This window comes from Aotus nancymaae, unplaced genomic scaffold (assembly GCF_030222135.1).
Source record: "Aotus nancymaae isolate 86718 unplaced genomic scaffold, 86718_ANA_hifiasm-v0.15.2.pri h1tg000004l, whole genome shotgun sequence".
Lineage (NCBI taxonomy): Eukaryota > Metazoa > Chordata > Mammalia > Primates > Aotidae > Aotus > Aotus nancymaae.
Window position 1 is genome coordinate 18,836,561 of NW_026988415.1, and position 22,527 is coordinate 18,859,087.

General features: G+C 39.2%; 1 protein-coding gene across 3 annotated transcripts in view; it reads right to left on the bottom strand.

Moving 5' to 3' along the window:
- Positions 1 to 7,468: 7,468 nt before the first annotated feature.
- The window catches only part of SLC25A14 (solute carrier family 25 member 14), a 39,543-nt gene continuing 24,484 nt past the window's right edge, over positions 7,469 to 22,527 (bottom strand). For all 3 annotated transcript variants that reach the window (XM_012458750.3, XM_012458748.3, XM_012458751.3), the window contains 4 exons: positions 21,906 to 22,030; positions 20,974 to 21,109; positions 8,838 to 8,918; positions 7,469 to 7,914 (listed from right to left, as the gene is read on the bottom strand). In XM_012458750.3, coding sequence (XP_012314173.1) covers positions 7,873 to 7,914; positions 8,838 to 8,918; positions 20,974 to 21,109; positions 21,906 to 22,030 — 384 coding nt within the window. In that variant the 3' untranslated portion in view covers positions 7,469 to 7,872. The remainder of the gene's footprint in view (positions 7,915 to 8,837; positions 8,919 to 20,973; positions 21,110 to 21,905; positions 22,031 to 22,527) is intronic.

Genomic DNA, 22,527 nt, shown 5'->3' on the forward strand with positions numbered 1-22,527 from the left:
GAGTGATGAGAGGCGATTCCGGTTGAAAAAGACAAACAATAAATCTAACACCTTAGCAGTATCAAGACAGAGCAGATACAAACAAGGCACTGGCACTAGTATGGCACAATCGGATTTAAGAGTAACCACAACTAAAAACACTGTGTTTAATAAGCCACCAAGAGCAGAGATACAGGCTGCTATGCAAAAGTCTAATGGCTTTGACGCAGGCTCTTTCACAGACAATGGAATGTACTGGAAACATTTAGATTTCATTCACACATCTAATGTTGTCTCCTGATGGGCTTACAAAGAAGCCAGATTCAGTTCAGCAAGGTGATCAAAACATCCCAGATATTAAGACCTTGTAGGATAGAATGTAGGTCCATCAGTCCCATTTATTATTTCCATGAACAGCTTATTGTGAATTTGTGTGTTTTTGTTTTAAGAGACAGAGTCTCCCTCTATCACCCAGGCTGGAGTGCAGTGGTGCGATCATGGCTCACTGTAGCTTCAAATTTCCAGACTCAAGTGATCCTTCCATCTCAGCTTCCTAACTGGGACCACAGGCACATGCCACCATGTCCAGCTAAATTATTTATTTATTGTAGAGACAGGGTCACCCTATGTTGTTCATGATGGTCTTGAGTGATCCTCCCACTTCAGCCTCTCAAAGTGCTGTGATTATAGGAGTAAGCCACTGTACCAGGCTGAATTTGTAATAACAATTATAACATGGCCAAGTTTTATATTAATTCCCTTGGTAGGAAAGGTTATACACATCAACACCTCAGTTTCAGAGGCCTGTTCTCAAAGAACATAAGGACACTATAGCCCTCTATACAGAGGTGTTTTAAGTGGTTTCACAAGTGTTAGAGGTAGGTTGCCCTGATCAACACTCTCCTGCTTGTCCATATGGCCAGTTTCAACCAGAGATAGCCTTGGGATAGCTTCTCCCTAGAAGGAAAAGTGTTAACTGGTTCAAATGGGAATTGAACTCTTGACCTTGATTTCATTCTCACCATGCTCAGTCACTAGCCAAACTGAATAGAGACCAGTGAAAACAGCAGGCACAAGATACTTAAGGACACACATAGAATCAACAGAAACAAGAGCAGCAATGGACCCAATGACAAACTCCAATGACTACAACTCCTCGGCTACTGTCAGTCACTCAATTTTGTGGCTCCTTCGGTACTTTCCATGTCATCCTTCAAACTGCTGACTGGTGTGGAATTTTCTCCTTTTAATTAACAAATCTTCACTTGTTATTTCTGCAATCTTATAAATTCAATGGTGGTGCCCACAAATGCCAACTATCATTCATTCGTCTGTCTGTCCATCCACCTACCTATCTCACAAACATTTATTGAGAGCCATGTGCTAAAATTGCCCCAATTTTACTAGGATATCTTCTAGAGGTATAGATTGGTGTATAAATGATGTTTACTATTATTTTACGATTATAAAAACAACTTTGGTTCATTTAAAAATTTTTGAAAACAGGAAATCAAAGGTACCCATAATCATACTATCTAAAGATGACCACTGTTATTCTCCTTTATCTGTTTTTTTCACTTAACATTATATGGTGCATATTTTCCTATGTCATCAAGACTTTTTCAAAAAACACAACTTGTAATGGTTACATGCTTTTTCAACAAATGATATATTTTAACTATTTCCCTATAGCTGTGCTAAAATTTAGGTTATTTCTAATTTGTTGTAATACTGCTATAAATATCCTTGTGTATAAATCATTGGCATGTCTCTGTCCCATTCCTTAGGATAAATTCTCCAAGCAGTATTACTAGATCAAGGAGCATTAAATATTTATAAGAATTTTCATTCACATTTGTGCTGGCATTTCTTGATGTTTCCCTGAGATATCTGCTAAGTTATAAGTGAGCCATAAATGAACAGACCACGCTGATATGAACATCCCAAAGAGATAAAAGCACATGGCTTCCTGAAAGAATAAACCATACTGAGGAAGTTAACCAGTTGCTTTTTTTTTTTCTTTTTACAAAAGGAAACTTTTTGATATGCCCTACTGCTAGGGTTCATCTGCCTTCTGCAAAATCAGAAATCTGGACTAACAGAACACAGTAGTTTAAGAATGCCTCTCACAGAGTACAACCCCATCATCAAGACAGTGCACTGTGATATCCAGATATAGATTTCAGTATGGCTCTTAAAATTTTTGGACATAGTTGTTCCATAAAATGCTAAGTAGACATGAGAATAAGAAACATCTTCACACAGCTAGGAAGCAGTTCCTGAATCTGCTGAATGAAGCCTTGAAGTCATAGTCTTGCAGTTTGCTGAAAGGGCAAGATATATTCCACCTGATGGATCAACCATGGCAGGGTAAAGTTCATGAGAGCTTCACATGCTACTACTCAGCCATATGTTCCCTGGGTTTACAAGCTGTTGGGACCATAATTAGCCACTGGGCTCAAAGAGGCCTCTCATGAGGAGTCCTAGAAACGACCGACGCAGCTGCTAAGAGTCTAAGAGTCTGTTTTAATGCACAAAGCAGTTCCTGTTTCTTTCAAAACCCCTTGTACACAATGGGGCAGACAGGATTCATTTGCTACCAAGCACTGGGAAACTAAATCCCTGTAAGGCCAAGAGCCTGAGGGGCTCTCCTCATCTGTTTAGGTTTGTTTTTATTTGGTGTATATTGCCCAACAATCCCATGATTGAATCACAGTTCCCATTTACCATAATATGTCCATATCAGTTCCAGTTCTGTCTCAATTGTGTTGACATTAAGCCACTAAAAAGCTGATAAACTTGCTGAGATAACAGTCACAGGCCCAGTAAAATGCCATGCTGTCTAACAAAACTGTTCAATGTGCTTTTACCCACCAACCCCTCCTTAGTATTTTTGCAGATGTGTCCATTGAGCCATTTAACAAATATGAAAGCATTTCCTATAGAAAAGCAAATAGGTATCATATCATCTCAGAAGTGGTTAAAAAATGGTGAAAAAACTAAACCAAGAAATTATAGCTGAATGGCTCTGAGATTATTTCAAACGTGAAAACAGACTCATAATCCAAACATTTCTTATGCAAAATTCCAACCACCACTTTAATATTACCAGGTCCCTTAGTAATCTTAAACAATTAAAAAGTGTTAAATGTTTTTTCTTATTTACAAAATAAATGGGAGAGACAAGGATACATGAAGTATTTATAGTAAGTAAAGCACAGGCCAAAATACAACTGAGTTCTGATGTTGAGACACCGAATAGACAGAAAAAATATCCCTTACATGAAACCTCAGAAATAAAAATTACTGGCTGGGTGTGGTGGCTCACGCCTGTGATCCTAGCACTTTGAGAGGCCGAGGCGGGTGGATCACCTGAGGTCAGGAGTTCGAGACCAGCCTGGCTAACATGGTGAAACTCCATCTCTACTAAAAATACAAAAATTAGGCGATTGTGGTGGTGCATGCCTGTAATCCCCGTTACTTGGGAGGCTGAGTGAGACAGGAGAATCACTTGAACTCAGGAGGCAAAGGGTGCAGTGAGCCAAGATCGCACCACTGCACTCCAGCCTGGGCAACAGAGGAAGACTCTATCTCAAAAAAAAAAAAATTATTGAGGAATGGCCATTCTGAGAAGACATGAAATTTATTTTTTAAAACCCAGCAATTTTATTACTTTAACTTACATGCAAATATCCTGACTAGGCTAGGCTAATAAAAATATTACCCCTTAAGTGACATGCTTTAGTGAATAGAGATTAATTTATAATCAGGTTCATAGTAATCATTCCTCCTATAAATTTGTTTATAACAAAATTTTTCTTTCCATTAGAGGAGAGAGGGTGGAAAGCCTATCCTCCTGTCCAAATTACTACATTTCAAACTACTGGCATCTGTATCAATAATTCCATATTCTTCAACGAATGGTCTTACATACAACAGGAACAAGTTCATGTTGTTCTGGTGTGCCATCTCTGACTGCAAGACCCTCTTTTTGAACCTGTTGTGCTACCCCTGGTGAACTGTCCTCAGACTGGAGGAAGAAGGGGGTGGAGTAGTGATGAAGGAGGTCATGAAGAAGAAAGGCCAACAAAGGGAAGAGAGAGAAGCAGGAGAAAGTAGAGAAAGGGGAAATGATGTATTTGCAGTCACAGGTCATCAGGAAAATAATCTAAAGCCAGTATTACTGTTAAGTGTCAAAGAGTGACCAACCACAAAAACTATTGCCCTTCTTTCTCCCAGGGCACTATAAATAAGGGAATTAATGAAATCAATATTCTTTACTGCTCACCTGCCATAAACTTTAAGTGACTCTGGACAAGGTACAGTCAGTACATTCTAGCATAGTGATTTTAAGTATGGGATCCTGAGCCAGACTGCCTGGGCTAGAATCCTGACTGCCATTTTCTAGAGGCAAAAGTATTTCACCTTTCTCTGCCTCAGTTTCTCATCTGAAAAAGGAGAACTGTACCTACTCTCATAAGACTGCTTATAAGGATGCAGACAGAGTATAAACACAACATACTTAAAAAACAGTACCTGGCATGTAATAAAACCCATATTCCATATTAGCTATTAATTATTAATAGCTAATAATTATTAAGCTACTATAATAATGATTAGATATTATTATTACCTGAGTTGTTTCATTCTCCAGCCTCTCAAAAAAAGGAGAAAAAAATTGAAAGTTTTTACATCTTACAACCTACAGATTTTGGTTATCACTTTATCCCTTCAAATATGACTTGCTAGGGGAAAGGATGTGGGTTGTGAGGGAGAGCAAGGAGAGTTAAGGATGACTTCAGGGCCTGAGCCACTAAAAGGGTTTTTAGGGACAAATCCAGAATTTTGTTTTGTGAAGTGTCATTTAGACTTTTTTAGAGGCAGGGTCTTGTTATATTGTCCAGGCTGGCCTTGAGGTCATGGGCTCAAGTGATCCTCCTGCCTCTGCCTCCTGAGTAGCTGGGACTACAGATGTGTGCCACTGAGCCAAACTTGTGCCTATTAGACTTTAAGAATGATGTAGAGTAAGTAGTGGGACATAGAAGTATGGAGTTCAGGGGAGAAGTATGGGCTGAGGAAGTCACCAGTAGATATGTGGTACTAAAACCATGGCAACACTGCCCTGCTAGTTGCTCATACCTTGAAGTAATCCTTAACATACATTTTCCTAATAATTCAAAATTTAATTTTTTTTTGAGATGGAGTCTTGCTCTTATTGCCCAGACTGGAGTGCAATGGGCACAACTTCAGCTCACCTCAACCTCTGCTTCCTGGGTTCAAGCGATTCTCCTGCTTCGGCCTCCCTAGTAGCTGGGATTACAGGCACATGCCACCATGCCCAGCTAATCAAATTTTAATTGAGTTTAAATTCCACAGTATCTGTTGAACCTTTCCTATGTTTTCAGCATTTAATCAGATCCTTTGGATAGAGATCAATTCATTTACTCATTTAACAAATGTGTTAAGTACACACAACTGTATAAAGCACTAAGAACCCAGTAGTGAACAAAACTGACATAATCCCTATTTTTATGGAGCCCCGAATGATGGGAGATACAAAAATTAATTAAATAATCACACAAATATAATACATAGATATAAATCCTGATATGTGGTATATCAAATTATGAGGAAAGTTATTTAGATTGGGGGAGAGGAAATCACTGGAAGGTTTTTCAGAAGGAATAATAATATTTAAGTTGAGGTGAATTAAAGCCATTCTGCAATATATATAAACCCCTCAAGAAACTATTTTTGGGCCAGTTGCAGTGGCTCATGCTGTAATCCCAGCACTTTGGGAGGTGGAGGCAGGTGGATCACCTGAGATCAGGAGTTCGAGACCAGCCTGGCCAGCATAGTGAAACCGCATCTCTATTAAAAATATAAAAAATTAGCCAGGTGTATTGGTGGGCACCTGTAATCCCAGCTACTCAGGAGGCTGAGGCAGGATAATCACTTGAACCTGGGAGGCGGAGGTTGCAGTGAGACGAGATCGTGCCACTGCATTCCAGACTGGTCGACAAAAAGAAAGAAATTATTTCAGCCAGTACCATTGTGGAAAAAAAAATAGCTTCCCTTCTGCTAATTTGGGGATGAGTAGGGTATCTGATGGGTATAGTAAATGTTTTAAAAACAAGTAATATAAGCAATGAGATACTACTACACATCTATCAGAAGGGCCAAAATCGAAACCCATGACAGCACCAAAAGCTGGAGAAGATGTGGAGCAACAATAACTCTCATTCATTGCTGCCGGGAATGCAAAATGATGCAGCCACTTCAGAAGACAATTTGGGAGTTTCTTACAAACTAAACATACTCTTATTGTACCAATGGTGCTCCTTGGTATTATATATACCCAAATGAGTTGAAAATGTCTACACAAAAACCTACACGCAAATATTTATAGCAGTTTGATTCATAATTGTCAAAACTTGGAAGCAACCAAGATGTCCTTCAGCAGGTGAATTAATAAACTGGTACATCCAGACAATGGGATATTATTCAGCACTAAAAAGAAATGAGCTATCACCATGAAAAGACATGGAGGAAACTTAAATGCATATAACTAAGTTTTTTAAAAAGCCAATCTGAAAAGTTTGACTCCAATCACATGACATTCTGGAAAAGGCAAAACCATGAAGATAGTAAAAAGCTTCAGTGGTTGCCAGGTTAAGGGAGAGGAAGGAATAAATAAAGGAACATAGAGGATTTTTAGGGTCATGAAACCATTCTGTATGATTCTATAATGATAGATACATATTATACATTTGTCAAAATGTAGACTGCCTTATCCTCATGGTAATATCTACTCTTCCTCTGTCTCAGCTCAAGTATCATTTCTGCTATGAAGCCTTTGGCAAATCCTCTAGGTAAGGCTGTTCCTCCTCTGTGCTCCCACACAGCCTTTTGCTCATCTCTCACATGTACTTAGGACCCACGGTAATTACTGACTCACAAATCTCTTCTTCCACTATAATGTGAGCTTAAAAACAGAGACTATGTCTTAGTCACTTTATAGTCCCAGAATCTAGACTTAATAGATACATAATAAATGTTGAACAAATTAATGAATGGATAAAGATGAAGAACTATTCATTCCACAAATATCTGAGTACCTACAATGAGCCAGGTTCTGTTCCAGTACAAAAAAAAGGAGCCAGTACTTTGTGCCTTAAGACGATTAGAACCCTGGGAGCAGGGTACTATTTTAAGCCTCTTTTAGCATTTTACCTGTAGGAACTTCCAAATGAACCACTTGCTTGTTTATTCATGTTTAAGAAAGAACCACCTGCCCAACACTTTGTAGTGGCATTATGACAATGAATGGCATTGGGAACACACAATGCACTCATTCTCGTCTCATAAAAGTGCACTTTAAGAGTCCAGTCTCAATTTCATAGTCATCTTCTCTTTATTACTTTCTGGAGAATGCAACTTCAAGAGTTGGCAAAGGAGAAAATAGTAAATGAAGACAAAGCCAGAGTGATTCTGCCAATAAATACTTTAATGAGAACCGAGGTCTGTAACACAAATAGCAATAGCCACCCTGGCCTATGCCTTCTGCCGTAGCCCAAGTCTGGGGCTAACCAATTACATTTAACCACATTTGGAAAGCAGGCCATTTTCAAGGTCACCCATCAGTATCCATCTTCATAGAAGATACCAATCTGGGGCCAGAGTCTCAATGTTAACACTTTCTCTCACGGAAAAGTTAACATGGTAACACAAACATAGAAATAACTTTGAACCACCTACTGTTCTTCCATCAGGAGGCCCTTAGGAGACCAACGGTTTGGTAAACACTTACAACTTTGTCAAAATACATTAGAACATGGGAAAAGGGAAAAGGAGTAGAAACGCTGGCAGGGCTGGGCTCACATAATTCAGTCCTTAGATTTGAAGCCTCTTGAGCTGCTCGTACGTAATAAAAAACTGAGGAGTAAGTCAAGGAAGATCACCAGGTTGATATTGAAAGCCAAAGCCAGTTCTAAAATTGTGCATTACATTCTCTTAAATTAAGGTAGTCTATGCTATTCTAAGCTGCATTTGCTTTAAAATCTTTTTTAAAATGCCATCTGTCAAATCAAGCATGTGTTGAGTGCCTACCATGTGCCCATTTAGATCACTGGCATCAAACAATATAAACAGAGTAAAACTCTTAATATATTTATAGTCTTCAGGGGTAAATAGAACACACACACACACACACACTAACCAATAACATCAATGACAACATATAATTAGATGATCAGAGTGATTCCAAGAGAGAAAGAGATATTCTCTCTCAGTCTACAGACCCCACAAGGGCAGGAAATTACTTCCCAACCCTGCAGTGCTCACCATTATACACACAACACCACACACAGTATCCAATACATGGCTCTGCACTTACAAGGCACTCAAACACAACTGAAGGAGACAGATTCACCCATGAAGAAAGAAGCCCACTTGGCTGTGGATTCCTTCACCCTGTAAATGTTTTCTGTCCTGTTTTTATTTCCCAGCTATTTTGGTCCTATAGTTAGGGGTGGGAAATCTGGATCACCTCAGCATGGACCTTCCAGTAGGCTTCTTCCATGAGGTTTCTAAAAACTTCATAGCTCCTTCCAGATTGGCTGCATTTGTTGCCATTTTGTTTTAAAGAGGAAAGTTTGACGTATTTTTTCTATCCCCTTTAGTTGGTATTAGCCTTCAATTGAAAGCTGTTTCTCTACTTAATTCCATTCTCAAGGGTCACCAATGGGATGCTTGAATTTCTCACTAGCCTAAAAGACCTTAATAATCAAATTTTTCTTCCCATTGCCTAGAATTATCTGGGAGCTTGAAGCACTTGCTTTCATTCTCTCAAAGGATACAATGATGTTCCAGGGTCCAAGCCGAAGCCAGTTTGGCCAAAATCCTTTATAGAGTGCAAAAAAGCCCTCGTGTTTCCACATCTGAAGGAAATATAACCAAAAACAGAGTGAATTCACCTTTCTCTACATTGAACATCATCTTCCACTCCCACCCCAGAGCAACTTATGGCTCCATGAATAGTCTTTTCTCTAAAGGTCCGTTTTAAATTCATCTGTAGTCAAAATCCATCTACCCACTTAATCAACAACTATTTACCTACTGTACATATGCAAAGCACCATTCTTGATGTTGAGAATATACTAATAAACAAGACATAACAAGTGTCTATGGTAGCCAGCCTCCAAGATGGCCCCCAATGAACCCTACCTCCAGTTACTGTGTACCATTGTGTAGCCCCCATCCCACAGTATTCGGTCTGTATCACCAACAGAATATGGTAGTATGAACATATGTCACTTCCATTGCTAGGTTATAAAATACATTTTATATATAATAAAGCATCTGCCTTGTTTTCTCTTGGATTCATTCACTCTAGAGGAAACCATCAGCTATGTCATGAAGAGAGATCTACATGGTGAGGAACTGAGGGCTCCAGCCAACAGCTGCATGAGTGATCATTGAAGCAGCTATCCCAGCCTGTCAAGCCTTTAGATGGCAGCAACCCTAGTTGATATATGAACTACAACCTCAGGAGACAGCCTAAGCTAGAATCAACTCAGCTAAACTGCTTTGCAATCCCTGGACCACAGAAACTGCAAAATAACAAATGTTTTAAAGGAATTTGTTACACAGCATTAGGTAAACTCTACAGTCTCTACCCTCATGGAGTATATATTCTAGTGGGGCTGACAAATACACAAATTGATATATATTATATCCAAAAATGATAAGTGCTACAAAGAAAACTAACATAGGATAAGAAAACAGAAAGTTGGGCAAGTCATTATTCTTCTCTGAGCCTTTTTCATCATTATAAATTCTATATAATGCCATGGCCTACCTCATGTGAATGCTCTGAGGATCACATGAAGAACAATGTGAAGTGTTTTGAGTTTTGGTCTCCTACTTTATACAAGGGTCTTATATACACGCATATGAGAATTAAATGATAAATTATGCATAAACCTTGTAAACTGGTGGCATGTGCTGAATTTAGCCAGCAGAAACAGTTCATATATAATGGACAAATTTCTATTAAGTAACTACAGTGTGTTAGGCATTGTGTTAGACATTGAAAAATGTTATTTGCTTTTACAATAGTGAAGTGAAACCCACCACAATTCAAAAAAAAAAGATATATTTGGATAAGACAATAATATGAGAAGCCAGAGCTGTAAATATCCTTTATCCCATTCTGTACATTAAGTATACTAGAGATAACTATCCTTACTAACCACTTTTGGGTAGAAATAGTAAAATAATAAGCACAATATTTATGAAGATATAGTGATAATATGTTTCCCCCAATGGATCTTCAGCAAATAGTAAAGGGCTGAGACCAAAACTGATGTTGCAAAATTGTGAAAGTCACTCCAAATAAAGCCCAGATGTGAATAACCTAGAACTGAGACTTTTAAATGACAAGGGCCTTCTGAGAGACCATCCAATCTCATAATATCTTACCTGGACTACTACCATAGACTTATAATTGGTCTAAAATCTCTACCTAGAAGCTAGAACAATCTTTTAAAAATTATAAATCAGATCATATCACTTCCTACTTAAAGCTCTCAAATGCCCTCCTGGTGGATTTCATTCTAATTGCAAATCCTCTGCAAAGACCTATATAATCCTACATGATTTAGCTGCTGCCTCTCTCTCCAGTTTCATCTCCTACTAGTTTCTCCTTCATTCACCACACACTCAATCACACTAGTTTTCTTTCTAACCCTTGAACATGTCCAGCTTATTTCCAACTCAGACCTTTAGTAACCTGTTCCCTCTTTATAAAATGCTTTTCTCCCAGCTCTCATGGTCAACTCATCATTATTCAGATCTCAGCTCAAATGTCACCTCCTCAGAGGCTTTTCTTGACCATCATTGCTAAAGTAGTTCCCCACTGTTGAATCACTATTTAAATATGCTGTTATTTTCTGCATAACATCTATTTCTGTCTAAAATTTTACCGTGTATCATGTGTTTATTGTATCTTCCTCAATTAGAATGTAATCTCCAACAGAGATTACCATTGTGTCACCACCACCTAACACAGTGTGTGGCACAAGAAATTTTCCCATTAGTATTTATTGAAGAGTTGAACACAAAAACAATAAGGGTCTCTAACACTCCTGTGAGCCATCTGGATCTTTTTTTTAAATTAAGAAACATGGTCTTGCTCTGTCGCCTAGGCTGGAGTGCAGTGGCATGCCTACATAGCTCACTGTAGCCTCAAACTCTGGCTCAAGTGATCCTCCCGAGTAGCTAGGACTACAGGATGCAAGCCACAGCACCCAGCTTAAATCTTTATAAATTTCTAAGAACAGTGACCAATTTCGTCACAATGTTAGAAATGAGAGGCACATTTTGGCATGAGGCAGTTGTGTGAAAACAAAGAACTTCTGTAGTTAAGCACAGACAAAATAATAAAGTATGATGCGATTACATATAATGGCAATATAGAACAAAGTCGTTTTAAATAATGACTGCTATTAAAAAATGACTTTGCTACTAAAAATTTTTAATAGCAAGTAAGTAAATGAGTGAGTAAATCTAAGTAATTAAAGGTTACTGTCAACATAAAATATGTTTCTGAAGATTCAACACAGCATAGTGGTTATAAGTACAAACTTTGGAATCAGACAGACTTTGGATTAAGTCTCAGATCTGCCTCTTATTAGCTGTATAATCTTGTGTAAGTTATTAGCTACTCTGAACCTAAGTTTCCTCCTTTCAAAAATGGGAAAGATATTATCTAATCCACAGGGTTGCTCTGAGAGTTAAAGGATATATTCTATGTACAGTACCTGGGACAGAATAACCATTCAGTAAACATTAGCTATTACTATATTATTGTATAGTAAATCTTTTAGTCAATCTTCTTGAAATAGTGCTTTATACTTGTCTATTTATCACTACTTCCTGTGTTTACCTATCTCCTTCTGTTAGAATCTAAGTGTCATGAAGACAGGGACATTTTTGTTCACCAATATATCCTCAACAACCTGGAACAATGCCTAGTACATAAGACACAAACATTTATTTCTTTTTGGGGGGGTGAGGAAGCGCTTCAAGAGTCAGCTTGATTTTTTTATTTTTTATTACTTGAATGAATGATCAAACATACTCCTCAATGCACAGCAATTGGCTTTTGCAAACACCAATTCACCAAACCTTCTCTCAAAAATATTAAATCCAATAGATACTTTATACTCCTTATCATATCAGATTTCTATTCCATGTGACATTAAGTATTCACTCATTCCTTCTTAAAACTCATTAGGAGAGAGGATCCAAGATGGCCAAATAGGAACAGCTCCGGAGTGCAGATCCCAGCAAGAACAATGCAGAGGGTGAGTGCTCACCGCATTTCCAAACAAGTTTTCACTGCCCACAGACCAGGAGATTCCCAGGCCGAAAAGTGCCACTAGTTTTCAGCACAGCTGATGACACGGGTTGGCATACAGAAACTCACACAAATCTGGGTGGCCATTTCAACTGGCACCTGGAACGCCTGGGAGACAGAGCCACCCATTCAACTGAAAGGGAGGGGGCAGAGACAGGGAGCCAGGCGATCTGGCTCTGCGGATACCACGCCCACAAAACAAGCAATCTGAAATGCTCTGGATTGAGAGTTTCCCAGCAAGCGCAGCTGGACCTGGGATGGCACAGCTCACTGGGGGGAAGGGCATCCGCCACTACTGAGGCAGTACACCACTACCAAGGCAGTTCACACAGCAGCTGGGCAGAGCCTACAGCAGTTCAGCAACACCTCTGCTGGTAGACTGACAAGACTACTCCATGCAGGGAAAGGCATCTCTGAAAAAAGGCAGCAGCACCTCAGGAACTTATAAATAAAGCCAACCTTCCTAGGACAGAGCCCATGGGAAAAGAAGCAGTTATGAGTTCCACTGCAGCAGACTTAAAGGTACCTGCCCAGCAGCTCTGCACAGAACAATGGAGCTCCCAGCACAGCACTTGAGCTCCTATAAGAGACAGACTGTCTCCTCAAGCAACTCTGTGACCCCCGTATATCCAAAGAGACACCTCATAAAGGAGAGCTCAGGCTGACATCTGGCAGGTATCCTTCTGGGATGAAGATAACAGAAGAAGAAACCGGCAGCAACCCTTACTGTTCTGCAGCCACCACGGGTGATCCCCAGGTGAGCAGGGTCTGGAGTGGACCTCCAGCAGTCCTGCAGCAGAGGGGCCTGTTAGAAGGAAAACCAAGAAACTGAAAGAAATAGCTTCAACATCAACAAAAAGGACGTCCACTCAGAGACCCATCTGAAAGTCACCAACTACAAAGACCACAGGTAGATAAAGCCACTAAGATGGGAAGAAACCAGAGCACAAAGGATGAAAACACCAAAAACAAGAATGCCTCTCCTCCTCCAAGGGATCACAACTCCTCACCAGCTAGGGATCAAAGATGGATGGAGAATAAGTCTGATGAATTGACAGAAACAGGCTTCAGAAGGTGGGTAATAACTTCTCAGAGCTAAAAGAACATGTGCTAACCCAATGTAAAGAAACTAAGAACCTAGAAAAAAGATTAGATGAGATGCTAACTAGAATAAACAGCTTAGAGAAGAATATAAATGACTTGATGGAGCTGAAAAACACAGCACGAGAACTTCACGAAGCATATACAAGTTTCAATAGCTGAATCGACCAAGCAAAGGATATCAGAGATTGAAGATCAACTCAATGAAATAAAATGAGAAGGCAAGAATAGAGAAAAAAGAGTGAAAAGAAATGAACAAAGCCTCCAAGAAATATGGGATTATGTGAAAAGACCTAATCTACGTTTGATATGTGTACCTGAATGTGACAGAGAGAATGAATCCAAGCTGGAAAACACTCTTCAGCATATTATCCAGGAGAACTTCCCCAACCTAGCAAGATAGGCCACCATTCAAGTCCAGGAAATACAGAGAACACCACAAAGATATTCCTCAAGAAAAGCAACCCCAAGTCACATAATCATCAGATTCACCAGGGTTGAAACGAAGGGAAAAAATGTTAAGGGCAGCCAGAGAGAAAAATTGGATTACCCACAAAGGGAAGCCCATCAGACTCACAGCAGATCTCTCCACAGAAACCCTACAAGCCAGAAGAGAGTGGGAGCCAATATTCGACATTCTTAAAGAAAAGAACTTTCAACCTAGAATTTCATATCCAGCCAAACTAAGCTTCATAAGCAAAGGAGAAATAAAATCCTTTATGGACAAGCAATTGCTGACAGATTTCGTCATCACCAGGTCTGCCTTAAAAGAGCTCCTAAAAGAAGTACTGAACAAGGAAAGGAACAACCAATACCAGCCACTGCAAAAACATACCAAATGGTAAAGACCATCAACACAATGAAGAAAATGCATCAACTAACAGGCAAAACATCCAGCTAGCATCAAAATGGCAGGATCAAATTCACACATAACAATATTAACCTTAAATGTAAATGGGCTAAATGCCCCAGTCAAAAGATGAAGACTGGAAAATTGGATAAAAAGTCAAGACCCAACAGTGTGCAGTATTCAGGAAACCCATCTCTCATAAAAGGACACACAAAGGCTCAAAATAAAGGGATGGAAGAAGATCTATCAAGCAAATGGAGAGCAAAAAAAAAGCAGGAATTGCAGTCCTAGTTTCTGATTAAACAGACTTTAAACCAACAAAGATCAAAAGAGACAAAGAAGGGCATTACATAATGGTAAAAGGATCAATGCAAAAAGAAGAGCTAACGATCCTAAATATATACGAACCCAATACAGGAGCACCCAGGTACATAAAGCAAGTTCTTAATGACCTACAAAGAGACTTAGACTCCCACTCATTAATAGTGGGAGACTTTAACACTCCACTGTCAATATTAGACAGATCAATGAGACAGAAAATTAACAAGGATATCCAGGACTTGAACTGAGATCTGGACCAAGAGGACCTAATAGACATCTACAGAACTCTCCACCCCAAATCCACAGAATATACATTCTTCTCAGCACCACATTGTACCTACTCTAAAACTGACCACATAATTGGAAATAAATCACTCTTCAGTGAATGCAAAAGAACAGAAATCATAACAAACAGTCTCTCAGACCACAGGACAATCAAATTAGAACTCAGGAATAAAAAACTAACTCAGAACCACACAACTTCATGGAAACTGAACAACCTGCTCCTGAATGTTGACTGGATAAACAATGAAATGAAGGCAGAAATAAAGATGTTCTTTGAAAACAACAAGAACAAAGACACAATGTACCAGAATCTCTGGGACACATTTAAAGCAGTGTCTAGAGGGAAATTTATAGCAATAAATGCCCACCAGAGAAGAGAGGAAAGATCTAAAATCAACACCCTATCATCAAAATTGAAAGAGCTAGAGGAGCAAGATCAAAAAAACTCAAAAGCTAGCAGAAGACAAGAAATAACTAAGATCAGAGCAAAACTGAAGGAGATAGAGAAACAAAAAACCCTTCAAAAAATCAATAAATCCAGGAGCTGGTTTTTTGAAAAGATCAATAAAATAGACAGACTGCTAGCCAGATTAATAAAAAAGAAAAGGGAGAAGAATCAAATAGATGCAATAAAAAATGAAAAGGGGGATATCACCACTGATTCCTCAGAAATACAAACTACCATCAGAGATTACTACAAACAACTCTATGCACATAAACCAGTAAATCTGGAAGAAACGGATAAATCCCTGGACACTTGCATCCTCCCAAGCCTAAACCAGGAAGAAGCTGAAACCTTGAACAGACCAATAACAAGGGCTGAAGTTGAGGCAGCAATTAATAGCCTACCAACCAAAAATAGTCCAGGTCCAGACGGGTTCACAGCTGAATTCTACCAGACATACAAAGAGGAGCTGGTACCATTCCTTCTGAAACTATTCCAAACAATCCAAAAAAAGGGAATCCTTCCCAAATCATTTTATGAGACGAACATCATCCTGATACCGAAAGCCAGCAGAGACTCAACAAAAAAATAAAACTTGATCAGGCCAATATCCGTGATGAACATAGATGCAAAAATCTTCAATAAAATACTGGCAAACCAATTGCAACAGCACATCAAAAAGCTTATCCAGCACGATCAAGTAGGTTTCATCCCGGGATGCAAGGCTGGTTCAACATACCCAAGTCATAAACAGAACCAAAGACAAAAAACACGATTATCTCAATAGATGCAGAGAAGGCTGTCGACAAAATTCAACAGCCCTTTATGCTAAAAACTCTCAATAAACCAGGTATCAAAGGAACATATCTCAAAATAAAAGCTATTTACGACAAACCTACAGCCAATATCATACTGAATGGGCAAAAACTGGAAGCATTCCCTTTGAAATCCGGCACTAGACAAGGATGCCCTCTCTCACCACTCCTATTCCATATAGTATTGGAAGTTCTAGCCAGAGCAATTAGGCAAGAAAAAAAAAATAAAGGGTATTCAGTTAGGAAAGAAGGAAGTCAAATTGTCTCTATTTGCAGGCGACATGATTGTATATTTAGAAGACCCTATCATCTCAGCCCAAAATCTCCTTAAACAGATGAGCAACTTCAGCAAAGTATCAGGATACAAAATCAATGTGCAAAATCACAAGCATTTCTATACACCAATAACAGACTAACAGAAAGCCAAATCATAAGCGAACTCCCATTGACAATTGCTACAAAGTGAATAAAATTCCTAGGAATACAACTAACAAAGGATGTAAACGACCTCTTCAAGGAGAACTACAAACCACTGATCAAGGAAATAAGAGAGGACACAAACAGATGGAGAAACATTCCATGCTCATGGTTAGGAAGAATCAATATCATGAAAATGGCCATACTGCCCAAAGTAATTAATAGATTCAACGCTATCCCTATCAAGCTACCAATGACCTTCTTCACAGAACTGGAAAAAACCACCTTAAACTTCATATGGAACCAAAAGAGAGCCCGCATAGCCAAGAAAATCCTGAGCAAAAAGAACAAAGCTGGAGGCATCATGCTACCTTATTTCAAACTATGCTGCAAGGCTACAGTAATCAAAACAGCATAGTACTTGTACCAAAACAGAGATATAGACCAATGGAAAAGAACAGAAGCCTTGAAAGCAAGGCTGGGGCCAGGCGCGGTGGCTCACGCCTATAATCCCAGCACTTTGGGAGGCCAAGGTGGGTGGATCACGAGGTCAAGAGATCGAGACCATCCTGGTCAACATGGTGAAACCCTGTCTCTACTAAAAATACAAAAAAAATTAGCTGGGCATGGTGGCGTGCGCCTGTAGTCCCAGCTACTCGGGAGGCTGAGGCAGGAGAATTGCTTGAACCCAGGAGGCGGAGGTTGCGGTGAGCCAAAATCGTGCCACTGCACTCCAGCCTGGGTAACAAGAGCGAAACTCCGACTCAAAAAAAAAAAGAAAAAAAAAAGAAAGCAAATCCACCATCTACGGCCATCTGATCTTTGACAAATCTGACAAAAACAAGCAATGGGGAAAGGACTCCCTGTTTAATAAATGGTGTTGGGAAAACTGGCTAGCAGTGTGCAGAAAGCAGAAACTGGACCCCTTCCTGACACCTTACACTAAAATTAACTCCAGATGTTTTAAAGATTTAAACATTAGACCTAACACCATAAAAACTTCAGAAGAAAACCTAGGCAAAACCATTCAGGACATAGGTATAGGCAAGGACCTCATGACTAAAACACCAAAAGCATTGGCAACAAAAGCCAAAATAGACAAATGGAACCTAATTAAACTCCACAGCTTCTGCACAGCAAAAGAAACAATCATTAGAGTGAACTGACAACCAACAGAATGGGAAAAAATTTTTCCAATCTACCCATCTGACAAAGGGCTAATATCCAGAATCTACAAATAACTAAAACAGAATTACAAGAAAAAAAATAAACAAACCCATTCAAAAGTGGGTGAAATATATAAACAAACACTTTTCAAAAGAAGACATTTATGAGGCCAACAAACATATGAAAAGATGCTCATCATCACTCGTCATTAGAGAAATGCAAATCAAAACCACATTGAGATACCACCTCACACCAGTTAGAATGGTGACCATTAAAAAATCTGGAGACAACAGATGCTGGAGAGGATGTGGAGAAATAGGAACACTTTTACACTGTTGGTGGGAGTGTAAACTAGTTCAACCATTGTGGAAGACAGTGTGGTGATTCCTCAAGGACCTAGAAATAGAAATTCCATTTGACCCAGCAATCCCATTACTGGGTATATACCCAAAGGATTATAAATCGTTCTATTATAAACACACATGAACACGTATGTTCACAGTGGCACTGTTTACAATAGCAAAGACCTGGAACCAACCCAAATGCCCATCAATGATAGACTGGACAAGGAAAATGTGGCACATATACACCATGGAATACTATGCAGCCATAAAAAATGATGAGTTCATGTCCTTTGTAGAAACGTGGATGAATCTGGAAACCATCATTCTCAGCAAACTGACACAAGAACAGAAAATCAAACACCACATGTTCTCACTCATAGGCGAGTGTTGAACAATGAGAACACAGGGATCATACACTGGGGTCTGTTGGAGGGGCCAAGGGAGGGACAGCAGGGGGTGTGGGGAGATCGGGGAGGGATAACATGGGGAGAAATGCCAGATGTAGGTGACGGGGGATGGAGGCAGCAAATCACATTGCCATGTTTGTACCTATGCAACAATCCTGCATGATCTGCACGTGTACCCCAGAACCTAAAGTACAATAAATAAATAAACTCATTAACTCCTTTGGCTCCCATGACATTACTCTCTCCTAAGTTTCCTCGCCTTTGGTGTCTTTTCTAGGTTCCTCATCTGCCAAGACCTTAAAAATTGGTATTCTGCAGTGTTCTTTCCTTGGCCTAGTGCTCTTCCCTCTACACCAGTGATTGCCAAATGCAGAAATACTAATGGGGGCTTTTGCCAAACTATACTTTCCAGGGTTTGAGAATTGCTGCCTCAGTCAGTCATTATTTACGGGAAAGAATTTTATAATACTCCAGTATGCTAGGAAGGTAAAAAGGTTGTGAACTCCTCTACCTACTCTTCTTGGTCAACTTTCTCCACAGTTATGTACCACCTGCGTAGTAATGACTCCATGGGTGTTTATCTATATCCATGAACCCTCTCTTGAGTCAGGGCTAGAATATCCAAATGTATCCACCGGATTTTCCTCATGCACATCAAACTGAGTTGATGTCTCCCACAAGACCTGCTCCTCTTCTTGTGATGCCTCTGTCAATGAATGTCACCATCTGGTCACCAACTCCAAAAACCCAGATTATCTTTGACACCTCCTTTCTCCCACAGCTCTCCACATCCAGTCAACCAAATCCTGCTGACCCTATCAACTAAATCATTCTTAACTCTGTCCCACCTTCTACATCTCCAATGTCTTGCTCAAGTTCAGGCCTTCATCCCCCTCTTTCTCAGATAACAAGAGCCTTCTAATCACTTTCCCTAACTGCAGGTCAGTGATTCTCAAAGTGTGGTCTCCAGACTAGCAACATCAGTATTGCCTGGGAATTTGTTAAAAATGCTAATTTCCAGGCCCCACTCCATACTTACTAAATCAGAATCCGGAGATGGGTCCAAGTGAACTGCAGTTTAACAAGCCCTCCAGGTGATTCTGATGCATGTTAAACTTTTAAGAAATACTGCTCCAGGCTTGTCCCCTTAGTAGTCTTCAAACTTGGGTGAACATTGCAGTCACCTGATATAGTTTAAAATATTGACACCTGGACCTTACTCCCCAGGTTAAGTTAATTGGTCTAAGATAGAGAAGAGAGCTGAGAAAGTTCCCCCAGGTGATTCCAATGCGTACCCAAGATGAGGAACCACTCTGGTAGATCCAGTCTCCATAAAGCCAAAGTGATCTATTTAAAATGCAAAGCTAACCTGATTAAAAACTTTCAATAGCTCCCTGACAAGTTAAAAAGAAGTCCAAGCACCTCAATATAGCATTCAATATCCTTTTTAATCTAACCCTTGGCCACCAATATGAGGAAAGCACCATAGTGTAGAGGTAAAGAATGTCAGTTTGAGGCCAAATGATCTGAGTTTAAATTCCAGCTCTCCCATTTAGTAGCTGTGAAACCTCAGGCAGGTTACTTAATCTTTCAGTGCTTCAGTGTCTACCCCGTGGGGTCATGGTGAGGATTTAATGAATTAATACACGTAAGTCTCATTAGCACAGTTCCTGACACACAATAAAGCACTCAGTGGATGCGACTTATTCTTATTCAAGATGCCACCATCTACAGGGAGCCTACCTCAATGCTTCCAAATTGAGAACTCAGAGTTTATCACTTATCAGGCTCTACTGATTATCTGCTTATATACCTACAGTACTTTTGTAATATCTGTAATTTCTCTGTAAATACTAAAATGGTGCCTGATATATAATAGTTGTTAAACAAAACTGGTAACAGGAGAGAAACCATACAGCAACATCATATTTTAGCCTCAATTTGTTTTCAGTAGCAATAATATGAGCAGGAATTATGTAATACTTTTAGACTATTCAGTTCCCACAAACACAACAGCAGAAACTTTCAAAGCCAAAGTGAACAACAGCACCATCCTGAACTGAAATAAAGTACAGGGTTTTTTCCTTAAGTATTGGGTTTTCTATTGCAGGGTCTCTGTGTCATATGAAGTAGGCAAATTGGGGATATGCTGTCTTTTCTATCAATAATTCTACATGATACTATTAATAAAAGTATCCTGAATTCTAAAGCATTGAAATGGAAATAATTATATTAAGTACCACTGCAGATTAGCAGATTGCTAAGGAGGCAGCTTTTCTACCTGGGAATGACTGAGAAGCTACTAAAAAATATGATTCTTTCACCTTCCAAATGGTATGTAGCAACTAATAATAAGAACTGAAGGAAGGTCTAAGACATCAAAGAAAACCAAATTGTAACCCAAATCCACAATGTATTTACCTTTAAAATACCATCAATGGTGCCTTTATAGAGATCCACATGTCCCACGATTGCCCTCTGGTTCATCATGCGAGTTCGCACCACATCAACCGGGTTGGAGGCCAGAGCCCCAGCCAAACCACACGTAAAGCTGGAACTAAAAGGAAAACTTTAAGAAGGCAGATTGCCCCACTTCCACTCCCTGCCCACTTAAACAGAAATTAGGCCAAACATAAACTGTACAATAACTCAGACCCATCAGATAAAACCTGGCACTTGGCCTTTCACTAGAATCTAAAGAGAAAGAACATTTTTCTAAAGAGACATCATTTAACGGCCATTCCTTCAGTTTTCAATCTGAAACTCAGCCTCTTTTTGAAAGGAGAGCTTCTAAAACCTAACAAGATTCCTAAGTAGAAAGTGTCATGTACCATCTATTAGTTACATTAATTTTTCAAACCACAGCATCATATGCCAAATGCATTTGAGTAACAAAATATCACAAAGGTTGCAAGACAAAAGAAAATGTAAAATGAGATTATCAACAGTCTTTAACCAAAAAACTGTGCTTTAGTTTCACAGACCTTATAAAATTTTACCCCTTTTTTTCTGATTCCCATTGAGAAAAGTTTGCTTTCTCAAACAAAATTAACCAAAGCAAATAATACATGTGCTTATTAGATACAGAGGCTGTATATGACCAAATATAAATCAAATAGACCTCTGATAGGCTGCTGTATTAGACAATGTTCCCAAGTACCCAAGTCCCCATAGCACCTAGGATTTCTGTGAAGTATTAAGTGTTCACAAGGCTTGAAGTTCTGATAATAGGAAAGACAAGGGTATTTAGACCATACGGACCAGTTATTGAATTCCACCTGAGGATTTCAGTAAAAGAGGCTTTTTGTGCTCAAAATGCTGGAAATGAAATGAGCACATCCCATCCTACTTACACAAAGTGAGTCAAAATGGTGTCTCCCATCATTCCTGACAATATTAAGTGCTTCTTAGTAATATCATAGACTGGCAGCTCTACTCCCACAACGATGGCAGCACGCTGAGCAGTTGGAACCACACCCTATGAAACACAAGTGACATTAGGCACCAAGGAAATACAAAGGGAATGATGTCTTAGAGTGAACAAAACAGGTCAGGAGTTGAAAAGCAACAGAAAAATACAAGTCTGAGGTACAGAGGTCACTCTTCAAATCAATGACTAATAATGGAACATTTATAAATTTCCAATTCATTTGCTATGCTAAAAATAAAATAATTGATATGACACCCAAAGCAGAAGAGACAAAAGAAAAAAAATATCAGTTGGACTTCATCACAATTAAAAACTTGTGTGACTCAAAAGACACCACCAAGAAGGTGAAGAGTCAACACACACAATGGAAAAAACCATCTGCCAATCATGTATCTGATAAGGGACTAGTGTCCAGAATATATGAAGAACTCTTACAACAAAAAAGGCAAACAATCCAATTTTAAAATGGCCAAAAGACCTGAAGATATTTCCTTCAAAAAAGATACACAAATGGCCAATAAGCACGTGAAAAGATGCTAAACATC